This window comes from Triturus cristatus, chromosome 7 (genome assembly GCF_964204655.1).
Source record: "Triturus cristatus chromosome 7, aTriCri1.1, whole genome shotgun sequence".
NCBI lineage: Eukaryota > Metazoa > Chordata > Amphibia > Caudata > Salamandridae > Triturus > Triturus cristatus.
The window spans coordinates 1643008302-1643030968 of NC_140590.1; the positions used below are offsets into that span (position 1 = coordinate 1643008302).

General features: G+C 43.5%; 1 protein-coding gene across 2 annotated transcripts in view; it reads right to left on the reverse strand.

Annotated features, from left to right (window-relative positions):
* The window catches only part of STIP1 (stress induced phosphoprotein 1), a 189565-nt gene that overhangs the window by 46192 nt on the left and 120706 nt on the right, over positions 1 to 22667 (reverse strand). For both annotated transcript variants that reach the window (XM_085619680.1, XM_085619679.1), the window contains 5 exons: positions 17663 to 17783; positions 5937 to 6033; positions 5204 to 5328; positions 2519 to 2555; positions 1835 to 1938 (listed from right to left, as the gene is read on the reverse strand). In XM_085619680.1, the coding sequence (XP_085475806.1) occupies positions 1835 to 1938; positions 2519 to 2555; positions 5204 to 5328; positions 5937 to 6033; positions 17663 to 17783 (484 nt within the window). The remainder of the gene's footprint in view (positions 1 to 1834; positions 1939 to 2518; positions 2556 to 5203; positions 5329 to 5936; positions 6034 to 17662; positions 17784 to 22667) is intronic.

Here is a 22667-nt window from a genome sequence, read left to right on the forward strand (position 1 = left end):
ATGTTATAGAAGTGACAAGTTGTCTATCCATAAAAACTCAATGGTTTTACTTTCTTTTATGCCTATATTGGCTTATGTTATTACTACATTGCTATGTTATGTACCGTGGGACTCCCACTTCGACAACAGGGAATATTCAAGCATGTAAATCTATGAAAGACACCCCAATACTGGAGAACTAAACTTGCTGCCCGAGACAAGAGAAGAGCTTAGAAGAGAGTCCCAGCTATCCTTTTTGAACCCAGGACAAAGAAGTGAACTCTAAGGATCATAAGGCTTCCATACTGTTAAATGTACAGGAACACAACAAGCTACAAGATGAGCTTTCCTGCAACTGACCAGTTGCAACTAGACCTGGACTGGATCCTGCTGTGACATCTGCCTGTGAGTCCAAGTTCCTCTCCAGAGATCCTAGGCAGCTTTAGAAGGGTAGTCCTGTGGTTGATAGACTGAGATCGAAAGGACTAAAGCCAGAAGGTAAATTCTTTGACCATAACAAACATGGTTAATATATCCGGTCCACACTCCATTGCAGTCAGTGGGGCCTGTTCTACTCTGACCATTAACTATCATTGGCACTTTGTGATTCTTGACACTTTTTCTACTTAAAGTTTTACAAATTCAAATCTCTGGTTCCCCTTATTGGATTTTTTGTCATTTTTTTAAAGTAAATTTTACTCTATGTTTAAATACATTTGGGATTTTTATTATTCTGCATCCTGCATCTACTGTTTTAGTGATGCATAAATACCTTCTACATTGCCTCCAAGTTAAGCCGGTCTCCTCTTTGTCCAAAGAGACCAGGCGGTTAAGCTCAGGTTTATTTGGTAACTTCAGTGGATAACCCGGACAAGGATTGAGATTATTACTCAGGTAGAGTTCTCATCCATCTTAATGAATAACCTAATTTCTTACCAGGAAGTTAAATGTACTAGCATCTGGGCATGTACAAAGGTCCATAAACACTTTGAAAACCTTCAGATGGAAACTTTTGCATCTCACAAACCTCAGTTTTGCTGAAAAGCTGCACTTTCATCCTCTTTCCATGCCTCTTGACATAGTGCATATTTCAACATCTTCTCCGATGAAGGCTAGATCTGGTCCTTGGAGGTGGGGTATACAGGCATTTCTGAGGTAAAGTGCAGCTGAAGAACTCTCAAATGGTTCCTTTTTGCGCCCCTTTTGTGAAAGTGCTTGGAGGAGCACTTTCTATGAACTAATCACAGAGGACAATTTCTTCTATAGAAGATAGAGATCAAACCTTTCTGTGTCCTTAATTGTTTCAGATGGAAAAGTCTTACAGGTTTCACATCATGATACCTAGTGAGAAGGATAAAGACCATAAATGCACTGATTGTGTGGATCATCAGTTTAAATATTTTTTTGTAAGCAGCCAAAGAATGACTTTTTTGTTTCTCGGACACTGTACAGTTCAGAGTGTCCCAGAGGGCCCGAAGATAAAAACCCACTTTTTGTGGAAGATGAAGTTAGGACTGACTTAATTCCAAGGAAGACCAGTAGAAGTAAATGTGTGGCAAGTGTAAGTTCAAAGATGAGGAAGAGGAGAGCTCTTATCTGGAACTCCATCAAACACGACGAGTGGTAAAAATCTAAGCTACGGCAGCCCCTAAGAGGAGTAAAGAGGAACACCCACCTCATTGGCTTACGTTTGGGTTGTTTCAACAGTGTATACTGCTACTGAAAGGTGCCAAATACCTCCAACATGATTCATGCATGTAAATCTAAAAAAAGAGTGAATGTTGAAGAAACCATTTTCTTATAACACTAAATTCAAACACTACTGTAGTAAGTGCTAGAGACGTTAATATTGTACCTTGCATGCAGAGTCCAAATCAAGAGCCTTTTGATAAACGTCCATTGCTTTGGTAAAATCCTTCATTGCTTCTAGGGCAGCGGCTTTCCGCGTGTATCCTTTTACTGCCAAGAGAAAAGAAATGCATGGGATGCACAATAACAGACACTACATGATCCAGCCAATTGTAGTAGGGCTTGGAGAAACTAAGTGTACAGAGCAAAATCTAATATTTGATTAAGAAACTTTTGCACTTTTTTCCCTACACCCATATATCACTTTCCAGTCTTTTGATGTTTTTATTACAAATGTGAGAAATAATTTAGAAGGATATGAACAAGCACACATCAACAATGTGAACTGTTCGACTTTATGCAACATATAAGTAGGTAAGCACTACATTGAAAACTATCTTTAGAAGGCCTCCCACACCCCGATGATAGATCCAGTAATAAGATTCAGTAATTTGTATGAATTGCATCGAGCACTGCAGGGGCAGCTGACTGCACATCTCATAATATGAACACATGAATTACATTTTGCTTACTTAATTTTCATAGAGTTGAATGAACACAATTTCTATACCACCATGCAACATTTAAACAGCTGAATCCTTCTAAGATAATCTAGGTTTATAAAGGTGCAGACAGTATGTCAAGACCATGTTCAAATCACACACAACCTCCCTGAAACAAAGTTACTTACTGAAATTGGGGTCTAGGCGAATACACTCTTCACAGTCCTGCAAAAAAGGATAAAAGGTTGAAAAACATACAGGTAGCACAAGAGAACAAATGAATTACTGTAAGTAAGTAAATCCTGGGGATAGTTTTCACAGAGTGGATCTCAGCACCATCAGCCTATCAGATCGAAGCTACAATTGTTTATGTTCCTCAGGACAATAAATGTGATAAACATCCATTTCTCATGTACAATATTATACTATTCTGCTTCCCAAACCCTCACTTGCTAATAAGCAGCAGACCTAGAGGAGTCATTGACAAGCAATTCACAACAAGGCCTCAGGTGCCTCAGGCAATGGACTTGTGGGGGTAAATAAAAAAATAACTTGTACCGGATGTCCTGCCATCCTCCCCGGACAACTCTTCGTTCCATTACCCAGCATAAAAGAAAATACCCAACAGCCAGCCAGACTATCCTCCACAGCATTTCCCTCACCTCCTAAATAACAAAATAGCTTGTGTCCGGTCATTCTCCCATACTACCCACAATGCCTTTCCCTCGCCTTCCGCTCTGTGGTCATACGGACAGCATCTCTGAGAGCCACGTTTAGTGCAACCCAAAATTTCACTCTGGTCTCTGCAAACCTGCAGCCGACATGGTAGGTAAATGGCAGAAATTAGCTTAAATCTAAATCAACATGTAAATACGCTAAGAAATTAGCTTGTTAGTGGGAGTTGCATGGGAAACAATAAAACTACTAGACAACTAAACTTTGGTTCTCCTTCAGCACGAACTCTTTATAAACTTTCATATCGATTTTAAGTAAACTGAAAGTAGTATGACAGCAAATTACATGGAAAGAAGTCAAAGTCCCTCACATGGAAGATTTCAGAGCACTGCTTAGCACATTTGGCTATGTGAGTTCATCATTTGTGTCTGTATAGAAAGAGTGGAACAATTTGGCAGGTGATTGCCTTAGAAAGGAACCGAGATGGCATATTCCAGAAGCAGGTGTAACTCTTACACAAAGTACTATGAAATTGCATAATAAAGGTCTATTAAACTTTTTTTCTATCTCATCCCTATGCAGACTGCCATTCAGGAGGCTATACCTTACTCATAAAAAAACCTTTAATCTGCTCACTTGGATATATGGTACTCAGTGTTCATGGAGAGCAAAGCCATGTTTGTCGTGAATAAAGGGTGTGGTTATAACCATTTTGGGTGTAAAGTTCAGACTAGATTTCAATGTTAAAACTCAAGGAAGACTCGTTAGTAAAGTATCTTTCCTTACTTCCAGCTGATGTTAGGCTAACTTTGAATTCCACCTCAAAGATAGACATTTAAAGTAGTTAGAGTGCCTGGGTTCTAATAATTTCCTTATTAATAATTAGCACTACACCGTTTCAATTTCGGACTGATGTATTAGGTTAAAAAAACCTTGATAATAATTTAGAGTTTGTTTCACCACTAGTACACTAAGAAAATGCACTTCTTGTGTTTTTTGGGTCTGGATACCGTTGCTCAGTGGACCCCATACAAAGGCATGTTGAAGCCCTGATCTAGCCAAATGTAACCAACACAAAAGGAGGTCGTATCGTGTCCAGCTAAATAAGGCTGGACACCTTTGTGGCACAGTGGGCCAGGTGGAACGGTAACCGATTTTGCAATTATTATTTGCAATCTCATGCAACCACGCAAAATTGTTTGAAATATCAGTCTTCCCTCATCACGCCGCCTGAGCTTGGTACTCTTATAGTGCCAAAAAGAGAAGCCACTGCTTTTGAATGGAACCTGGGAACCACGTTCTTGATCATGGAACAAGTGGATTTGATGGAGCTCTATGCGATAAGGTTTTTGAAAATGATAAAACCTCCAAAAGAATATTCAGCTTTTTGAAAAACTTTGCTAGGACCTCCTGGTACAGTACTCTCAATGGTGATCAGAAACAGAAAATTGCCTACAGAAAGCAGAAAAACCCCAAAATTAACTGCTTAAGAGCTGTTCCCTCTAGACACAGAGGAGGCCTAGAACTTGAGTCGTTTTCCTTTATAAAAATAAAAAGCATCCTAACTTTTTACCCATTTTCATTTCAGTTTCCATACAAAGCAGTTAAAATTAGATGCTGAAGCCCACATTTGTAAAATGTGCCATCAAAAAACAAAGGACAAAAAAAAATGTGGTTTTGATGGGCTTGTAGATACAGATTTAAAGAAAACGCACGTTTTGAGATATTGTTCTTAGCAAAAGATATTAAGGGCCTAATTAGCCAACACTGTTCTGTGAAAAGGTGTAACTTGCAGGAGTAAGTCAGTAGTATTCCTGGTTTACTCCTGGAATTCAGAAGCAAGTAGTACTCTAACAGTAGATCACAGCAAAATAAGTGTTCATCAGTATCGGGCAAGTCCAAAAAGAAAAAGCATCTGAATAATATTCAGCTCTCTCCGGAAGCAGCGTATATTCTCCAAGCGTCTGAATCACTAATAGAAAATTAGTTATTAGAGAAATTCCAGGCAATCCAAACAGCAATAGAATTATGTGAAACCCAGCTGTAAGTGGGAGAGAATTACTTGAAAAAAACAATTATAAAAGAACTTTAACAGTCCTGGTGGAGGTTAGTAAACAGTTACATAAAGTGGTCATACTGCATACTTATTCCACATTACATCAAATTGAATGAGTATCTTATGCCACCCTTTTTCTTACCTTCAGAGCTAAAGGGAATTCTAGCAGTTTTGTATAGCAGGCAGCTCTGTTGCTGTATAATTTGGCATCTTCAGGATTACGTTTAATGGCTTCTGAATAATGTTTCATTGCTAGGGGATAATCGCCTAAAACAAGAAAATACCCCACAAATCAGCACATCAACAAGGTGGACCAAAGACACGACTCATGAGTATAAAAAATCCTTTAATTTTACTGCTTCTGATTATATGGTCAATTTTACTTCTTCTGGTAATATGGTCTGGAACAAGAAATATACACTAATCTGTGACAGCAATTTCAGTGACCAAAAAGATTTGACGGACAGCTCAACTAACTCACAAGGAAACCACACTGTATTGATGTTGCCAACGAGCAGCACATTAAAGTGGCCCTACTACTCATAACTTAGTGTCATGTTACAATTGACTTAGCATCAGACTAGATACAACTCAGACCATTATATGTCAAATCACACATTAAAAGCTTCCTATACCAGATACGATTTGTTCATATTGAGTGCATACTGTACTTGAGATCATCAATAAAGAAAAAGCAGTTTGCCAAACATTTTCCCACATATTCAACCATAATGTAGCAAGGAACAGATTGTGACCACTCCATTCAAGTCAGTTACGCAGTCCAGGTCACCAATTAACACATAACAAAGGCGAGAAAGATGAAGCAACGAAAGGAGAGACTTGTAGAGCGTTTTGTTTAAAGGCATAACACATACCCTTCTGGAAACATTCATTGCCCTTGCTCTTTTCCTCTAGTGCCAAATCTGGATTGATGTAAGCAACTCTCTCTTGTTCCTTTAAGATCTTCTCAGCCTGCAAGAGAAGAGATACTTAACCCCCACTAGACAACTCTGTGTACTTAAATATTACAAAGCACCTAAAGGTCAAATTCAAACACACAATCATAGAAAATAAGATTATTAATGTATGTGGGTGGGGAGGACTGGTTGGTGGGGAGGACTGGTTGGTGGGGAGGACTGGTTGGCGGGAGGACTGGTTGGCGGGAGGACTGGTTAGAGGGAGGACTGGTTAGAGGGAGGACTGGTTAGAGGGTGAATCTCCTGTGACAACTTGCTACTCCTGTAAGAAGGCAAATGAAAATACATACGTTCAGCATCTAATAGCCTGTAGGTTAGAAATATAAAGTATGCAATTTCTCTAGCATTTGTATATTTAATAGACTCAAATTATTTGAGTCATTCTCGTTAAGCTTTGCTCTTTCTTAGAAGGCATCTTCAAATTATATAAAGTGTGTGCCTACTGTACTCCTGTCTGGCGAAGAACAAAGGGTTGCATTTGAATTGATAAAAGAAGAGACAAAAAAAAAAAAAAAAAAGTACCTTTTCTAGTTATCCAGCGTATGAATATTTACTGGATCCAAGGACAAATGGCTCTGCTCACAAGCAGGGGCCACTCCTTTTTATTACACATATTTATACACCCAAAGACACTTGCTTTCTTTAAACGTATCCAAATTAAAGTAATTTGACGGTCTTTAGTCTTTTGTTTACAGCCTCATTTGTTTTTTCAGAAAGCAAGACGAATAGAGAAATGGCACAGCTACTCAAGCATTCAAAAACTGTAGTGCCTTTAAGAGTCCGGGCTGGCCCCCTCTCATCAGAGGGCACAGCCCTCAGACACTTAACACATTTTTCCTTTTAAGTCACTAGGGTACAAAACCTTCCCATGAAGGATAAGAAACAGCTTATGTACCACTGATAACCGTTCTTCACGGATGTTGCCATTCAAGTTACAACTATATTTGTGTTTTTGTGGTGAATGTCAAACTGTTCAAAGGTTTAAAGGCGACTCTCAAAATTTTCGCTTATTCTTATTGAGGAGTTTCCTATTAGAATGTTTCTGTAAGTTTTTACTCTGAAACTGCTGAACGAATTGTCCTTTATTTTAAACGGAGAGTGGCCATTGAGTCATTTAGGGCCTTTTCTTTGTTAGGTGAAAATCCTTTCAACAGCATTGGAGATAGGGCAAAAAGTGTTTAGTCCAATAAAAAGGTTCATGAACCTAAACTGGCTATTTGGACAACTGACCACCAGTCCACATAAAAAGTACTCTATACGCGCACTACAATTTTTTTCATAACCACAGAGATAAAAAAAAAAATACAAGAAATTTAAAGAAAATAAATAAAAGCAGCACAGGCTGGGTGACCCAATACTGCCTTATTTAAGCAGGGTTGTGAATAACCCTGCCTACTGAAGAATATTTTTTCTGGAGCTTGTCTGGCAGGCTGAGGAGATATTAACAACGAAAAGCGATTTGCCCTTCACAGTCGTGACCTGGCCAGGACTACATGGACTAATCACAATCAAAATATACACCCTTACCCACCTCGCCCCCAAAAAATAGCTTGTTATTGGGAGCTGCATGACAAACAATAAAACTACCAGACAACTAAACTTTGGTTCTCCTTCAGCACTAACTCTTTATAAACTTTTATATCGATTTTAAGTAAACTGAAAGTAGTACGACAGCAAATTACATGGAAAGAAGTCCAAGTCCCTCACATGGAAGATTTCAGAGCACTGCTTAGCACATTTGGCTACGTGAGTGCATCATTTGTGTCTGAATAGAGAGTGGACAGTTTGGCATGTGACTGCCTAAACAACTAACTGAAGTGGTATATTTCAGAAGCAGGTCTAACTCCTACATAAAGTACTGTGAACTTGCATGATAAAGGTCTATTGATCTTTTTTCTATCTCATCCCTATGCAGACTGCTATTCAGGAGGCTATGCCTTACTCATAAAAAAACCTTTCCTCTGCTCACTTGGTTATATGGTACTCAGTGTTCATGGAGAGCGAAGCCATGTTGGTCATGAATAAAGGGTGTGGTGGTAACCATTTTGGGCGTAAAGTTCAGATGCGATTTCAATGTAAAAACTTAAGGAAGACTCGTTAGTAACGCCCTATATGCGGACAACGTTCTCCCTATATCTGCCAGAGGTGGGAGAGCAATATAATATTATATAACCGGAGCATGCCACCCCTAACTCTGCTGATTTAACGGGTGGGTGGGAGGTTAATTGCAGTGATCATCTACCCTTTCCACTGACACTTTCAAGGTGTGGGGGACTCTAATTTTCACCATCACTCACTTTGCTATGGGGTGAGAGGGAAAATGTGCGGCACCCCTCAAATATGCTGGAACAGACTATTGGCCTTTGAACCACCCAAGCTACTTTAGTGTGGGGTTGTGATTTAAAGGGTAAGACGTCAGGAGGTAGGGCGCGCAGGGGGAAAAGGGCGGTGCTGCGGGGCACCTAAAGGATTACAAAGGGATGGGAGACCATAGAGGCACTCGGGTGAATAGAAGAGAAACGTGGTCGGTTGGGGGAAGTGTCTGAGGGGGCACGAATACGATGGGCACAAAAGACTGAATTCCTCACCTTGTGAACACCAGGCACCAGATAGGACCCAGAGATTTTTTTAGCCCCCCCCCCCCCCCCCCCATTCTGTCGCGTGCCAGTTAGCGGCGTCATGTGGCTCTGCATAGACGGTCTCACTGTGGAAAGTACGCCGGAGCCACATATAGCTGCTACCTCTGTACACTGTTGTCAGTTTCTTTCTGAATTCTGGCGACCCAATCAGATGCTAGCAGAGGCCTTAATTAAAAAGAACTAACAGTGTGCAGATCATTAAATTGGGACCATTTTATAGATGTCCATTCTACGGAACCAGGAGGGTGCAGGGCTGGTGATGGATCTGCTGGACTTGAACAGACCTATATTGCTTAGAAACTTGTGAATTCTATGTCAGGACTGGAGGCGAGGATTATGCCTTCTTTCTTCACTTAATGGTACAGCAGCCATACAAAACAACAAGACTACATTTCCCATCATCCTTGGAGAAATCTGTAGTCAAACAAATTGTCCATTTAGTATAGTACTGGGTCCTCCATTATCCAGATAGTCTGCCCTCACTGGCTCTTCCTCCTCTTTCTTCGCAGCAGAGATAAATGTTGCTTGTCTGTTGATTGTCTATGCTTTATTGCCCTGCTAAACAGCTTCTGTAATTATTTTTTTTCTTTTATATGCCCTGGCGCTTTATGTCACTATCATTTGGAGTTGGTACTCAATTTGTGCTTTTTCGTTTCCTATTTAACATGTTATGCGCTCCTGTGAGAGTTTCTCTCTGTCGTTGGGTCTTGCTGTCCGTTTATTATTCAATTAATTTGTCAGTTTGAGGCGGCACGGCGCTTTGCTCCCGCATCCCGCCTCTGGTTTATGACCGATTTTTTCTTCTGGGACCAGTGCCCGTCCTGCTGAGGGAGCCACAAGAGTTTTTCCTCCTACGCGGCTCGTCTGGTGCACCCACGCTCCTCCGGCCGTCAGGGGGTGTGTGAGGAGCGTTCTACGGCGCACGCATTTCAAACCCTGAAGGGCTTGTGCGATGTAGTTGTGGGTTTTCTGGCCTGAGGCAGTTTACCGTGAGCAGTTCCGATTCAGCCGTTCGGTGGTATTGTTCCCACGCTCCACTTGGCACATATTTGGTGGAGTCTGTATAATCAAAGACGCCCTCTGGGGTCCCGTATTGTAGCGCTTTCACGCTGATTGGACACTTGGTTCCCCAGGCCAGATTTGTGTAGTCTCTACATTTTGCAGGCACCAGACACACGTGCCCGGGGGCAATTACCCTTGCATGCCTTATTGCGAGATCTTCGCCCTGCATTCCGGCTGACACCCAGCCCCCCCACAGTCCTAGGATTTCCCAGCAACGTCTGACACCCAGACCTTTTACTGGTTCCTCCTCGCCTGACCTTTGGGTTGTTTTTTTGGCCTATCATCATGGAATTTGAATATGACGACGACTCCCAAGGAGGAATAATGCCCTGACCGACCTCCAATGGGATTAGAGTTCTATGAAGCAGTGGACAATTCTATTTATAGAGCAGTCGGGGAGGCTATGACCCCCCCCTCCCTTCTGAAGAAAGGCTCAGCCAGAGAATTGATCAAGCATTAGCGCGCTTTGCAAGTCTACCGGCGTCCCCTGCACCTCCAACTACTCCCGTTCTGACAATTCTACTGGACCCCTCACCTCCGCCGACCAAACGTCCTAGAGACACAGGGATGGACGCCACAGCCTTTGACAGCCTCAAGCAGGCTTTCCTTGCCACCCAACCAAACCTACCACAGGTGACTCCCCATGCTATCCCCCAGAACTCGGGGAATGATGATGCCGATCCGGGTCCTTCCAGACCCCACGACCCCCCTCCTTCATCGGATGTCTGACATGTTTGATCCAGATGAAATCGTGCATCCTCGCTCGTCTGACTGGGCCCCAGCGGACAAAGTGGTTGAATACGTGGCCTTACGCATCAGGAAACCACTGGAGAAAGAGGCCCGTATTTGTCTCAGGGCAGAATGCCCCCGCCCTTCTTTAGATGGCAAAGTCGTCCTCACACTGGAAATAGACTCTCGCATGGCAGCTTTCCTCCAGAAGTTCATGCATGACCCCAAGAAGGTAATTGACAGATCCTGGCGAGCTTGTCAGGATATGCTCCTTGATGTCCTCGGCCCCTTAACCAAAATTCTGGACATGGCAGAGGAAGCCAAGTCGTCAGGCTCCCTTATTTCCCCGGACTCCGTGTCTGGCGGGGCTCAGACAGCCATTGTGTTCCTCGGTAATGCCACATGCGCCATTTAAACTGAACATCGCCGCTCTGTACTCATCAAGGTGGACCCCAAACTGGGGGATCTTGCAGATTCGGAAGCCAGAGCAGTAGCCCAAGGGGGTCTATTTGGTGACCCATTCATAAAAGAATTGGGAACATTCGTTAATACTTTCACCACCCTTGACAAAGCTCAATCTACAATCAAGAAGGTGTTTCCCCAGGTTTTCCGCGGGGCCGGTAGAGGCATGGGCCACTCGACCGGCCGTGGTTCCAACCACCAACCAAGGGGCCAATATCAAGAGCAGTCCCGTTTTGGCAACCTTTATCCCACGAGAGGCAGATGCGGCAAAGGACGTGGGTTTCGAGGTCCTGCAGCCTCTTCCAACGGTGAGTCTACTCCCTTCTTCCCATCTAAAAATAGGGGGGAAGCTGGGAAATTTTTTCCTGGCCTGGGGGATCAGCGGGTCCTGCAAACCATTCAAGGCTTTCACATAGAATTCCTGGGAACCCATATCAGCGCACCAGGCCCCGCCCCTTGCAGTTCTCCGACCAGGACTCCGCTCTGTTGGACGAGGAGGTTTTCTCCCTCTTCGCCAAAGGAGCAGTTCTTCATCCGCGAGGTTTTGTCAGCAATTTGTTTCTAGTCGACGAGGCAGAAGGGGGCAAGCGCCAGGTAATCAATCTAAGCAGTCTCAACGAGTGGTTGATCTACCGCCTCCTGCAAACCATTCAAGGCTTTCAGATAGAATTCCTGGGGAACCCATATCAGCACACCAGGCCCCGCCCCTTGCAGTTCTCCGACCAGGACTCCGCTCTGTTGGACGAGGAGGTTTTCTCCCTCTTCGCCAAAGGAGCAGTTCTTCAACCGCGAGGTTTTGTCAGCAATTTGTTTCTAGTCGACGAGGCAGAAGGGGGCAAGCGCCAGGTAATCAATCTAAGCAGTCTCAACGAGTGGTTGATCTACCGCCATTTCAAGATGAAAGGTATCCATCTTCTCAAGGATATGCTACGCCCAGACGATTGGCTGGTTCGCCTCGATCTTAAGGACGCCTATCTGGCGATTCCGATTTTTTTCCCACACCGGCGTTTCCTGCAGTTTGTTTGGCGCAATCAGGCATTCAAATTTGCCTCCCTCCCGTTCGGCCTCTCGTCGGCTCCATTGTGTTTTACCAAGGTCCTCAAATCTGTGGTGGAGTGGTTACGAGCTCGAGGCGTTCGGATGATAGTCTACCTTAATCTCCTCCTCATGGATCATCTGGGGGGCACAAAGTCCAAAGCCCTCTCAGATTTGGCAGCCAGTTTTTGGCAATAGTTCCTGAAGCACTATATTTCGGTAACAGCGGAATATCTTCCAGGCCGGCACAATCTGGTGGCGGATTTCCTAGCCCGCAATTTTAGGGACTTCAGCCTTTGGAAGCTGGATTCGGCAATCTTTGTGAGGTTAAACTACCTCTAGGGTCCCTTTTCAATCGACCTCTTTGCCTCGAGGCCAGATCACCAGTTGCCTCGGTTCTACAGTTGGAGACCGGACACCCTGGCAGTGGCCATGGATGTCTTTCTCCAGAATTGGAATCTGGAGCGGGGGTACGCGTTTCCTTCTTTTGCAATGCTGACCTGCGTCACGGCTCAGGTCCGTCGCCAGAGGGCAGAGTTAGTTGTCCTCTCTCCCCTGTGGAGGTCTCAAGTGTGGTTTCTAGTTGTGCTGGAACTTTCCTGGGATTCTCTAATCCTACTCCCCCTGTTTCCACATCTCCTTCTCAATCCCAATGGGAAACCTCATCCTCTAGTTCTGCAGAACTCATTAAGGCTTGTAGCATGGAGGATTACAGGAGACGATGGGAAGTCCCGGGCCTTTCGGCAAAGGCTGAGGAACTCTGGTCCAAAGCGTGGGAAGACAGTACTGTCAAGCGCTATCGATCTGCTTGGGGTAGATGGCCACGTTGGTGTCTGCGTAGGGGTGCCAATCCCATGGACGCAGATGTAGTTCATGTTGTGAACTTCCTAGCCCATCTGGCTTCTAACAGTCTGGCTTACCGTTCTATTCACACCTTTCGTTCAGATATTTCTGCAGGCCATGTCCCCATTAACAACTCCCCTGTAGGGGAGTATTCCCTTGTTTGCAAGCTCCTCAGGGGCATTCGGCTATCCTTACCACCGGAACCCCGTTATTCAGCTCTGTGGGATGTGAACCAAGTCCTGAACGTGTTTTTATCCTGGCAACCCAACAGGTTTCTTGCACAGAAAGAACTTTCCACCAAATTGGCAATGTTACTCTGTCTGATTTCTTGTCGTCGGGTCGCCGATGTAAGAGCGTTGGATATTTCTTCTAGGATGTTAACTCCCTCTGGAGTGACTTTCACATTACACAGACGGACGAAGTGCCACACACGGGTGATTTCCTACCCAGAATTTCCAGATTGTCCCAAGTTGTGTGGCTCGCTGTTTGAAAGCTTACGAGGAGGTGACAGGAATTCCGGCCTCCAGGTGAAAGCCAACTTCTCATCACTCTTCGCAAACCGTTTAAAGCGGTTTCTTCACCTACCATCGCCAGGTGGGTCATGCAGGAGGCAGGTATAAGCCTCCGGGATTTTGGTGCCCACTCGGCAAGAGGGGAAATGCCTTCAAAAGCATTTGGCTTAGGTTCCCGTTTGGAAGATATCCTCAAAGCGGCAGATTGGTCTTCGGACTCTACCTTTAAAAGGTCTTATTTTAAGCCTGTGCTGCACATGGCTAACCTCGTGGTGAGCAAGCTTTGAACTAGCATAATCCTCGCCTCCAGTCCTGACATAGAATGAAAAATAAACTAGCTATTGTAACAGAAAATTTCAATTCTATTATGGAACTGGAGGCGGGGATTATCCCGCCTTCAGGATCGCTGGAGGATTCCCAACCCAGATGTCAGTAAGTAACGCATTTTGGGGGTTTTCTATTTGTTTGATTTCAATGTTCATCAGCAATTTCAGTGACAATGGTGATATGTGTTCCCACCTGTGGGCTACTGCATACATAGTTTGGTTCTCTTGCATTACTGTTTACAGTCTTGATGGTTGTCTGCCAGGTTATGCTTATATCACATTCCCTTTCGTGAATTGATGGCTCCCTTTTTCCTCGTAGGTTCAGACGTGAGTAAACAGGATGCCGGAGGATTGGGTTTCCGGCTGAGTTTGCGCACAGAAAGAGGAGGAAGAGCCAGCGAGGGCAGACTATCTGGATACTGCAGGACCCTGATTGGTAGACCCAGGACTATACTGATTGGACAATTTGTTTGACTATAGATTTCCCCAAGGTTGATGGGAAATGTAGTCTTGTTGTTTTGTATGGCTGCTGTACCAATAAAGTGAAGAAAGAAGGCATAATCCTCGCCTCCGAGTCCTTAATAGAATTGAAACTTTGTTACGTTAGCTAGGAAATTTTTCATTACCCTCAACACTAACTCTGTATTCCAACCTCAGTGATTATCTGTCCTGGGAACATTCCATTACTATGTGAATGCCCTTCCCAATAATTCTTCCCCTCACGAGAATGATTTATCATAGTTGCAATCGCATAGTTAGGAATACTTCTTGTTCATAATACTAATAAGCAAGAGTGTTGTAACTTGTTCTTCTGTGACCAGGATTAAATTGTCAAGTGCACCCGAGACAATTTTGTAAGTCCAAGCGTTGCACCAAAAATTAGGCATCTTTGCTGGAAATACGCCAAGTCAGTGAATGTTAGTAGGGGACTGTGCAAATATTTTCCCTTTGCACGCCTTAAGAGCTCCACAGAGTGTGCGTGAGCCTACACTGTACATAATAAGCTGGCATTTGGCGAAGCACACCACCTAGTGTGATTGATTGTCCTAGCATACTGAAGGAGCAGGCAAATTCAACAGGTGTCTTATTGGTATTTCTGCGGGCAACCAGCCCAAGAACTAGCCTGCCCAATCTGTCCTTTTCTTGTTTGTTAAAGGTTAGTCTTAAGGAGGGTGAAAAGGCACTTCTTACAACTCTCCCACTGGCTCCTTTATTAGGGGTTACCAGTACTACACCCCTCAAACTGTGCGGCAACCCCATATGACAGGAGGTTTATGCCCAGACAACTCTGCAGATAGGCCCAGCAGCAATGCAGTCCATATACGGTCAGCACCCCAGGAAGCAATGCAACACCGTACATTGCCGAAGATACAGCCAGACCCAGGTATGTATACAGTTCACCTATTCTTGTGCAACAGGGGCACAACTGAAAAAGCCCTTAAATGGGGTCTTTAATGTTCTATATACCTTTAGGCTCATGCTCAGTGTCTAGGTGAACCTCCAGTGGCCTCTTTTCTAGACCACTCACCTCAGGGGATCAGCAGCTGGCAAATGAAGGCCCTTGAATAATCAGCCTTCCGACGCGGATACCTCTTCACATCAACAGGGTATGCATGCATCTCCTGCCACGACTAGGGCCCAACCAGGCTGGGGTAGAGTACCACGGCCACAGACTCACTTTCTTTGCCACCTCCGGGGCAAACCAGGAAGCAGCCAGAAAACATAACTTTTGCCATCTCTGCTTTTATGTATTGCCATTTGTGTGGCTCCTTCAGAAACCAGGTCCCAGTCTTCCAACGCCATCAATGGAATGGTCATTAGTCCCCAGGGGGAGCATCATGTGTCCCTAGACTCAAAGTTCACCTGGAGATGCCATTGAAGTACTACAAATGACCACATTTCACCAGGGTTTGCTTAGACACAACACGGATCTACCATTCCAGAATCAACCAAGGAGCGGATTTTTAGCTGCTTGGAGAAACTCATCGGATATGCTGGTTTCTCACAGCATTTGAGGGATTGGAATATTTAAAGTATGCATCATGCAGGTCTACGACACACAGCCCATCTTCCCAGAGTAATTGCAGAAAGATCCAATGCACTGTCTACAGTGCAAATGTATTTCATTTACTTGTTTGTTTTTTGGGTACAGGATGGGTGGAATTTCCTTTTCCTCCTTTCATCGTCTAATGAAAGAAGTATTTTTTCACGGGGGATGCCCTCCTCAATTGACCTTGTGCATCACACTGCTACAGTAACTAAATACGCATGTTCGCCAATGAGGAATGGGGTTAGGGTGGAGTCCAGAAAATGAGACCACAAATGTGGCAAGAACATGCTGTCCTCCAAAGCCATCAGTTGGTCTGCCTCGTTTAGAGTCGAGAGGACTGCTTTCTTTCAGCAGATGTAGACCCCAGTGGCTCCGCTGCTAAAAGCTTCCTCCAATGACCTGATGGAAAAGAGGCAGTCTGAGGAAAGGAATTACACGGTCTGTGTTATGTGGGAGGAGGGTGTGATGTCCTTCTTTCTGTCCATCATTGCCAGTTAAAAACCGGCGGCAAGTGAATGTTTGGTAAATGGTTGGCAAAAACCACCAAGACGCCGGCCCCCTATCAAGGTACAGAGATCACTGCTGAGCCATTACTGAGCTCTAAATTTGGTGGAAGATAGTTTGTCTGGGTGGTGAACGTAATGTCTTCCGCCACCCTTATAGACTGTTCTCCATCTGCCAAACTTTCAATCTGCTCCAAAGTTAAGAGGCAATAATAACCAATTCTCACCATTTTTCATATGCAAAACTTCTTCTGGTCGAGTTGCACCTGTTAGCAGTCAAAGGACAAAATATTTTTCAAGTCACTTTTCCTACTCTGTCACACAGTTGATTAGCACAACTTGAGCCACAGCTTTTTCAGTTACATCTTCTGTAGCATATTCCAGTCAACTGTCAGATCTGCTTCAGAAGAGCTCAGAGAGCACAGGTGGGGATGTTTCACGACTTTTACCCCCTTTTCTTTGGAACAACCATATCCTTCCTCTTTCAGAGTCGCACCGCACCCATAAAATGTATCTTTTTCAGATCAGACCATGTGGAAACTGCTGTGCCCTTTCCTAACAGTACCAAACCAATTCGGCGTAGAAGCGCTTTTTAAGTATAATAGCATAACACAGGTCATTAGTTTTATTCCAGACAGCCTAATGTGGGCCCAGAAAGATGGGGCCACTGGACATGTAAATGAATAGATCAACCCAATTTAGTTTAGTATTCGGGTTCAATAATTTCATCCAAAAACACAAATGGGGAAATAAAGGTTACCTTCAAATCTCCTTGCAGGTCCACAGACTCTGCACTCACCCATGGGAAGGACATGCATCGCTTCCAAATAATACTGGGACAGGACGTTATTCAACCCCTGCAAAGGGTAGCCTGACACTGGCCTTGCCTGTTGGCAACCATTCAACTCTTCATGGGGGATACAGGGCACAATAATTATCTGTGATTTGCACACAAAGAACCTCAATAAGGGTTACATTCCATTACTATGTTAATTACAAATCTTACAATAGAGGCATATTTCTCCTTTAATACCATGTTACCATGGCCATCCCCAAGATATGCCATAGCCTACTGAACACTCTACTTGGTGGGGAACGGAGGCAAACTTCACCATTTTCTCAATATCCGTTTAGCGATCAGTAAAAAAAGCGTTAGTCATGTTCTAGTTATTTTCAGTATCTTCCCATTTAACCCCAGACATTCACCCCAATGTGATACTTTCTAGTGATCCTGGACACTTGTAATCTTTTCTACTTCACTCCGGGCCCTTTCCCAAAACTCATAAAAGTGTGAACATCCCCACATAGCATAGAAGATTGTTCCTGTATGGCCAAAACTTGCCAGGCTTCGCTTTTAATTCTGCAAAGTCGATGCGATGTCACCGAAACACAAACTTGCTCTGCCTCTATGCCACACGCCTGTGAACCCTATGCATGTTAAAATGGATATTCTCAATACTCACCTGCTGGCACTTCTTCAGTACATCAGGTGTCCTGTGCTCTGCCAGACTTTTATTATAAAACTGAACGGCTTCCTTGTATTTCTCTTCCTTCAGATAAGAGTTTCCAATCCTTGCGTATGCCCTAAAAAGGAAGCAGGTCATTGACGTTAATACACCAACTCTTCAAAGTTAACAAAGGGTCTACCAAAGATGGAGAACTAAATAGTTCACCCACTGTGCAAAGAAACTTAAGCAGAGCTTGAAATCTCAGAAGGACAAAAATAAAGGCACTAAAGTGGTGTCCATCTACATTCACTGAAGCTATATCATTTTGACTTAAAGGACAGTGATTTAAAACCATCTGACAGATATTAAAAAAAGAAGAAGAGGCAAGCCTTTTCAACTCTTAGAACTAGGCAACCCCTCTCCAAGTTTTTGGACTGATGCTGCTGGTTTATTAATTCTTTAATGCACTGTGCCCGGCTGTCCAAGCCCCAGTGCATGAGCTCTGACCATCAAAATACGTGTACAACTGGTTTTGTTAACTTACCCGCAAGTCCACAGTTTATGGTACAAGAGGTACCCAGGACTGCAGCACTTAATTGTGCCACCACTTTAGTGGCAAAGGAAGCAACTAAAGACTCTTCTGTTTAGGGAGGCTCTGGGCACAGTCTAAATCATCCGCCTAGTGCTCATCGGCAATTGCTGGTGGACCTTGGTCTTCTCAAAGCGCTAAGAGACCTGTTAGTGATTACGCGCTATACAAACTGCAGATAACATAAGATAACAAAGGTGGAAACGTGACTATGCCTGCCACTGCAGCCTAGTTGGACAAAGTTTAAACTGCCAACTCGAAACCTTCCTTTTTAATATTAATAAGCTACCCCTACGGAAGGCGTTGGTAGCCCACCACTTATTGTGCTCAATATTAAAAAGCAGGTCATGTTCCTTTGGATTTTTACCTGGACAGTGAAAACACAAAACTTGTGGCTAACATGGAGTTTTACTAGCCACCACACCAACTTCCAATTGGAGCTACCAAAGATATTAGGAGTAAGTATCAAATTAATTGTTACAATAAACTCGACTCATTGCTGCGATCGGATTCAAGGTAACTTTTAATAGAAAGTTAACTTTAAAAGAAAAGAAATAAAATCACCAATCACCAATCCCCCCCCTCTGGTAGCCTTCCCCATCTATCTGCAACAGTCGTCATCTGATACAGCGTGAAGCCTGACTGTTAGGAAGTGTGACGTGCTCCCAGGCACAGAGAGCTAAGAGTTGTTGGTGGGAGATGTGACCACCTCCAGCAAAATGACTACTGGGCAGTGGCCACAGAAGACCCAGCTTTAAAGACCATTGAACCTCAATAGGCCCGCTCCTTTGTGTAGGCAGACTGGCTGCCATCTCATCCAGGTCAAAAACCATTTCAAAACTGTTTTCTAGAAGTGGCTCATTATGCTGGGTACTCCCCAGGGGTGTGCCTAGAGCTCTTCAAAGGGGAAGGTGGTTGGATGCATTTTGGATTCAGGTAGAAAAAAGGTCCTGGGATAGTTTGGTGGTCCGACTCCTAGGAAGTGATGTAAAGGGGAAAGGGTTGTCTCATGGGAACTATTGCTCCATTGGCTATTCAGTTCTCCCCTTCCACCCACAAACAAGACGATGGCATAAAACTGGCATCTTAGACACAGCCTTCAGATTACTATGGGGCTGGAAAGAAGACAGGCTGCTAGGCTGCTCGCTGGACCCAGCAAAAAGAGGCTGCACTAAAGACTAGACTGCACCTGCTGCACACGAGGGACCTACAAAGTCGACTGTGTCTGCTGTCACCACTCACCGAAGTAAGGCCCAAAATGTGCTAGCACTGAAAACACCTCATCGAGAGCTAGTTGGCTAGCCTCCTGCTATGCTTCAGGATCACCAAAAGCAGAGGGAATCAGCATTCAGAGGCCAGCTGCACAGTAACACCTCACCACTGCTGGATGCCTAAGTGCCTGCTGGGCAACAGAGTCTAGACTTTTCCGAGGTGTCCCAAAGTCCTGGAGACACGTTGTAGAAGTCTAAGAGGACCCTGGTCCCCAGAAAGAAAGGATTGGCTTACATGTAAGCAACCTCAGAGACTACTGTAACCTGCAGACCAGTTGGACATTGGACCTGCACTGGAATCCACAGCTGCATCGTGGCAGTCCTTAGGCTGGAGACGACCCCTGACGCTCGTGGATGTCAGGGTGGCCACAGGAACACACCACATATCATCAGCATCTTTGCTGGGCCGCAAAAAGGTGATACTTGCAATGAGGACCCTGTGGCTGCTGGACCCAACAGGTAACTATCTCCCTGGACTTATGTGCGGCCCTGTGACTGGCTCCCATACGGTTATGGTCGTCAAGTGAAAAGGAGTAGCAGTTCACAGTAGCTGCCTAAAAACTACCAAAAATCGCTCACATCGATTTATTGCTTTTTCTAAAAGTAAACTACAGTGATTAACTTACCTTTGAAAACTAATCTCTCTGGTTTCCCCTCAATAAATGTTCCGTTTTAGTCCCTATTTCCAAGCTAAAAATACAAGCTATTTTTACAAGTTGGTGTAGGATTTGTATTGTGCTGCACTTCTTACTTGTTGACTATTCTGGTACTCCTAAATGCTTAACATTTGTTCCTTTGATTAAGCTTGGCTGATTTGTGCCACCGCTACCCAGGACTGAGCAAAGGGTTTTATTAAAGAAACCGAACTGACTTGATAAAGATTGTGACATTACATAGTGAAGTCTCACAATCACACCACATAATAATCCACTTTCCCACAGAAAGAACAGAGAAAGGACTACCACAGCTCTAAATTATTTGTTTTTCCTAACTTTTTCCATTTTTTTTTAAACTGCAGTGGTTTCTGAATTCTGTTTGAAGATTACAAGTAATCATCTTTCAGAGTCTAGATTAGTTTTTTTCAATTTAACACATTTGCCAAATCTATCTACTCACAAAACCTCCTTTAACACATTGTTTATCCAATTTTTTTTTAATAAGATCACGTAATATTTCACATATAGGGGAGTAGTAATTTTAAAATAAATGTACGTGAATGTGTGAACAGTCTTTAGCATCAACAATGTCTAGCAACACAGCTTGTGGCAATAATAAGAGTTGCATATAGTTCTCAGTTCTCATGTTTTTTTTACAACAAAGCACCAAGAGGCAACTTAATGAACAGCAATACTTCGACGTTATTAACCAATGTACGCAAAGTGACTGTTGGCATGAAAGAATAGGATTTATCAACCTTTGCACTCAACGAACCTGGGCTAAAAACAAATAATCCGACTCTTGGGTAGAAAAATATATTTGTATAGGGATTATACCAGATTTTCTTCTAAACTGCCTCTATCAGAGGATAGTAGTTCTAAGATCTTTTTTTCCTTCCCTGGATAAGCAATTCACTGCGATTCATCTGCAATGGTAGAACTTACAAGGAAAAATATCTTGCTCCAATCCTGAATATGTGTATTTGTGCCGACTGTAGATCTAATGTTAGCCTGAACGTACAGTTACATTTGTTTGCATGTACACTTAACAAGGTGTGGAAAAATGAATAGAATACATTTTTCAGGAGGAGGAAGCAAAAATTACTGATTTTTAGCTTATAACAACAGTTTTACACTTTTTGGAGTTGAAGCAAGCGGTTCTCAGAAGCATGTTATGCAAATTAAGAGTGCTCTGAAATGGGATTGGATTGCTTGAAAAGCAGTGGGCCTTTCACCAGTATTAGGATGTTTGAAGGCATACAGCTTACTGTTAAGAAAACAGGTCTTTTGGCCGTTTGGGGATACTAACATTTGATGACAAAGGACAGTTCCCTTTTGGCCACAAAGGTGAGCCAAGACTGTTGTTTTTAAACACCGACAAAGAGGTGGGTGAGCCGACAAATTAACAGAGAGCCAAGCCAAGGGCCTGGCTTGGATCTTAAATTACGTGCACGATAAAAAGATAAAAATCCGTGCACGAGCAGAGCCCTGAAAATGTATCTAATGTAAATCATAGGCCAAGCATCAAGTAAAATATGAAAGTCTCTCCAAAATAGTTTTTCATTAGAATGTGGAAGGTTTTACATTAATATGCCACTTTAAAGTACTGCACTGAGAAATACTTCAGTAAAAATGATAATTTTTAAACATGAACTTTTAGTAAACGAAGGTAAGACATTAGTCATGTAAAGCCTGTACTGGCATAGATTATTATAGAGTAACTTTCCTTATGTTAAGGTTTTGTTTTTACCTCTTTGCAACGTGCTGCTCTACTGGGCATAGCCAATCTCCTTGGGGAAGTTGAGGGGAGATGTGATGCAGAGCCAACATTATGAGTTTCTTTGTAAACTCACTTGTTTGCTTTCTTCAGATCTAGGATAGGCCTAAACTAGTTTTTGGTCTTCTTTGCCTCACAAGAATGTAAAGTAAATTCCCATTCCTTTATGAGGAGTCAGGACAATTTCCATTGCTTGTTTTCATAAGAGGATGGAGACTTCTTGCTGAAGTTGTTCCCTGTAAAAGAGGGTGAATTCTTCTGCGATATTCTTGTTGGAGGACACCTGAACCTGAGAGAATCCATTTTCCACAATATTAAGAACCTATTTGTCACCAGTTATATTTTTCAACTCTTCCAGGTAAGAAGATGTACTTTCCCCTACCGGATGGGGAAGAGGAAATTCATGGTTTGCCACCACCGGTGTTGAGCTTAGTGGGTGGAGCAGGTTGCTGCTGATCTTCTCTGCTTCTTAACTGACGCCTTTGCTGTACCTTTTTCTGCTGCTGTAGCTGCCCGAGGCCAATGAGGGGTTCGAGCCCTCTGATGAAAATGTCAGTAGTCAAGTAGTAGCTCTGTTTTCATGCAAAACATCTTGTCACCAGCATGAGATCCAAACAATCGGTTCCCTGAAAGCGAGATTTAAAATCTTGTGCAGTGCTTCAGGTTTCAGTCCTGAGAGATGCAAAGCCAAGCCCCCCCATGGAGGTATCCATGAGCTGCTAGGATG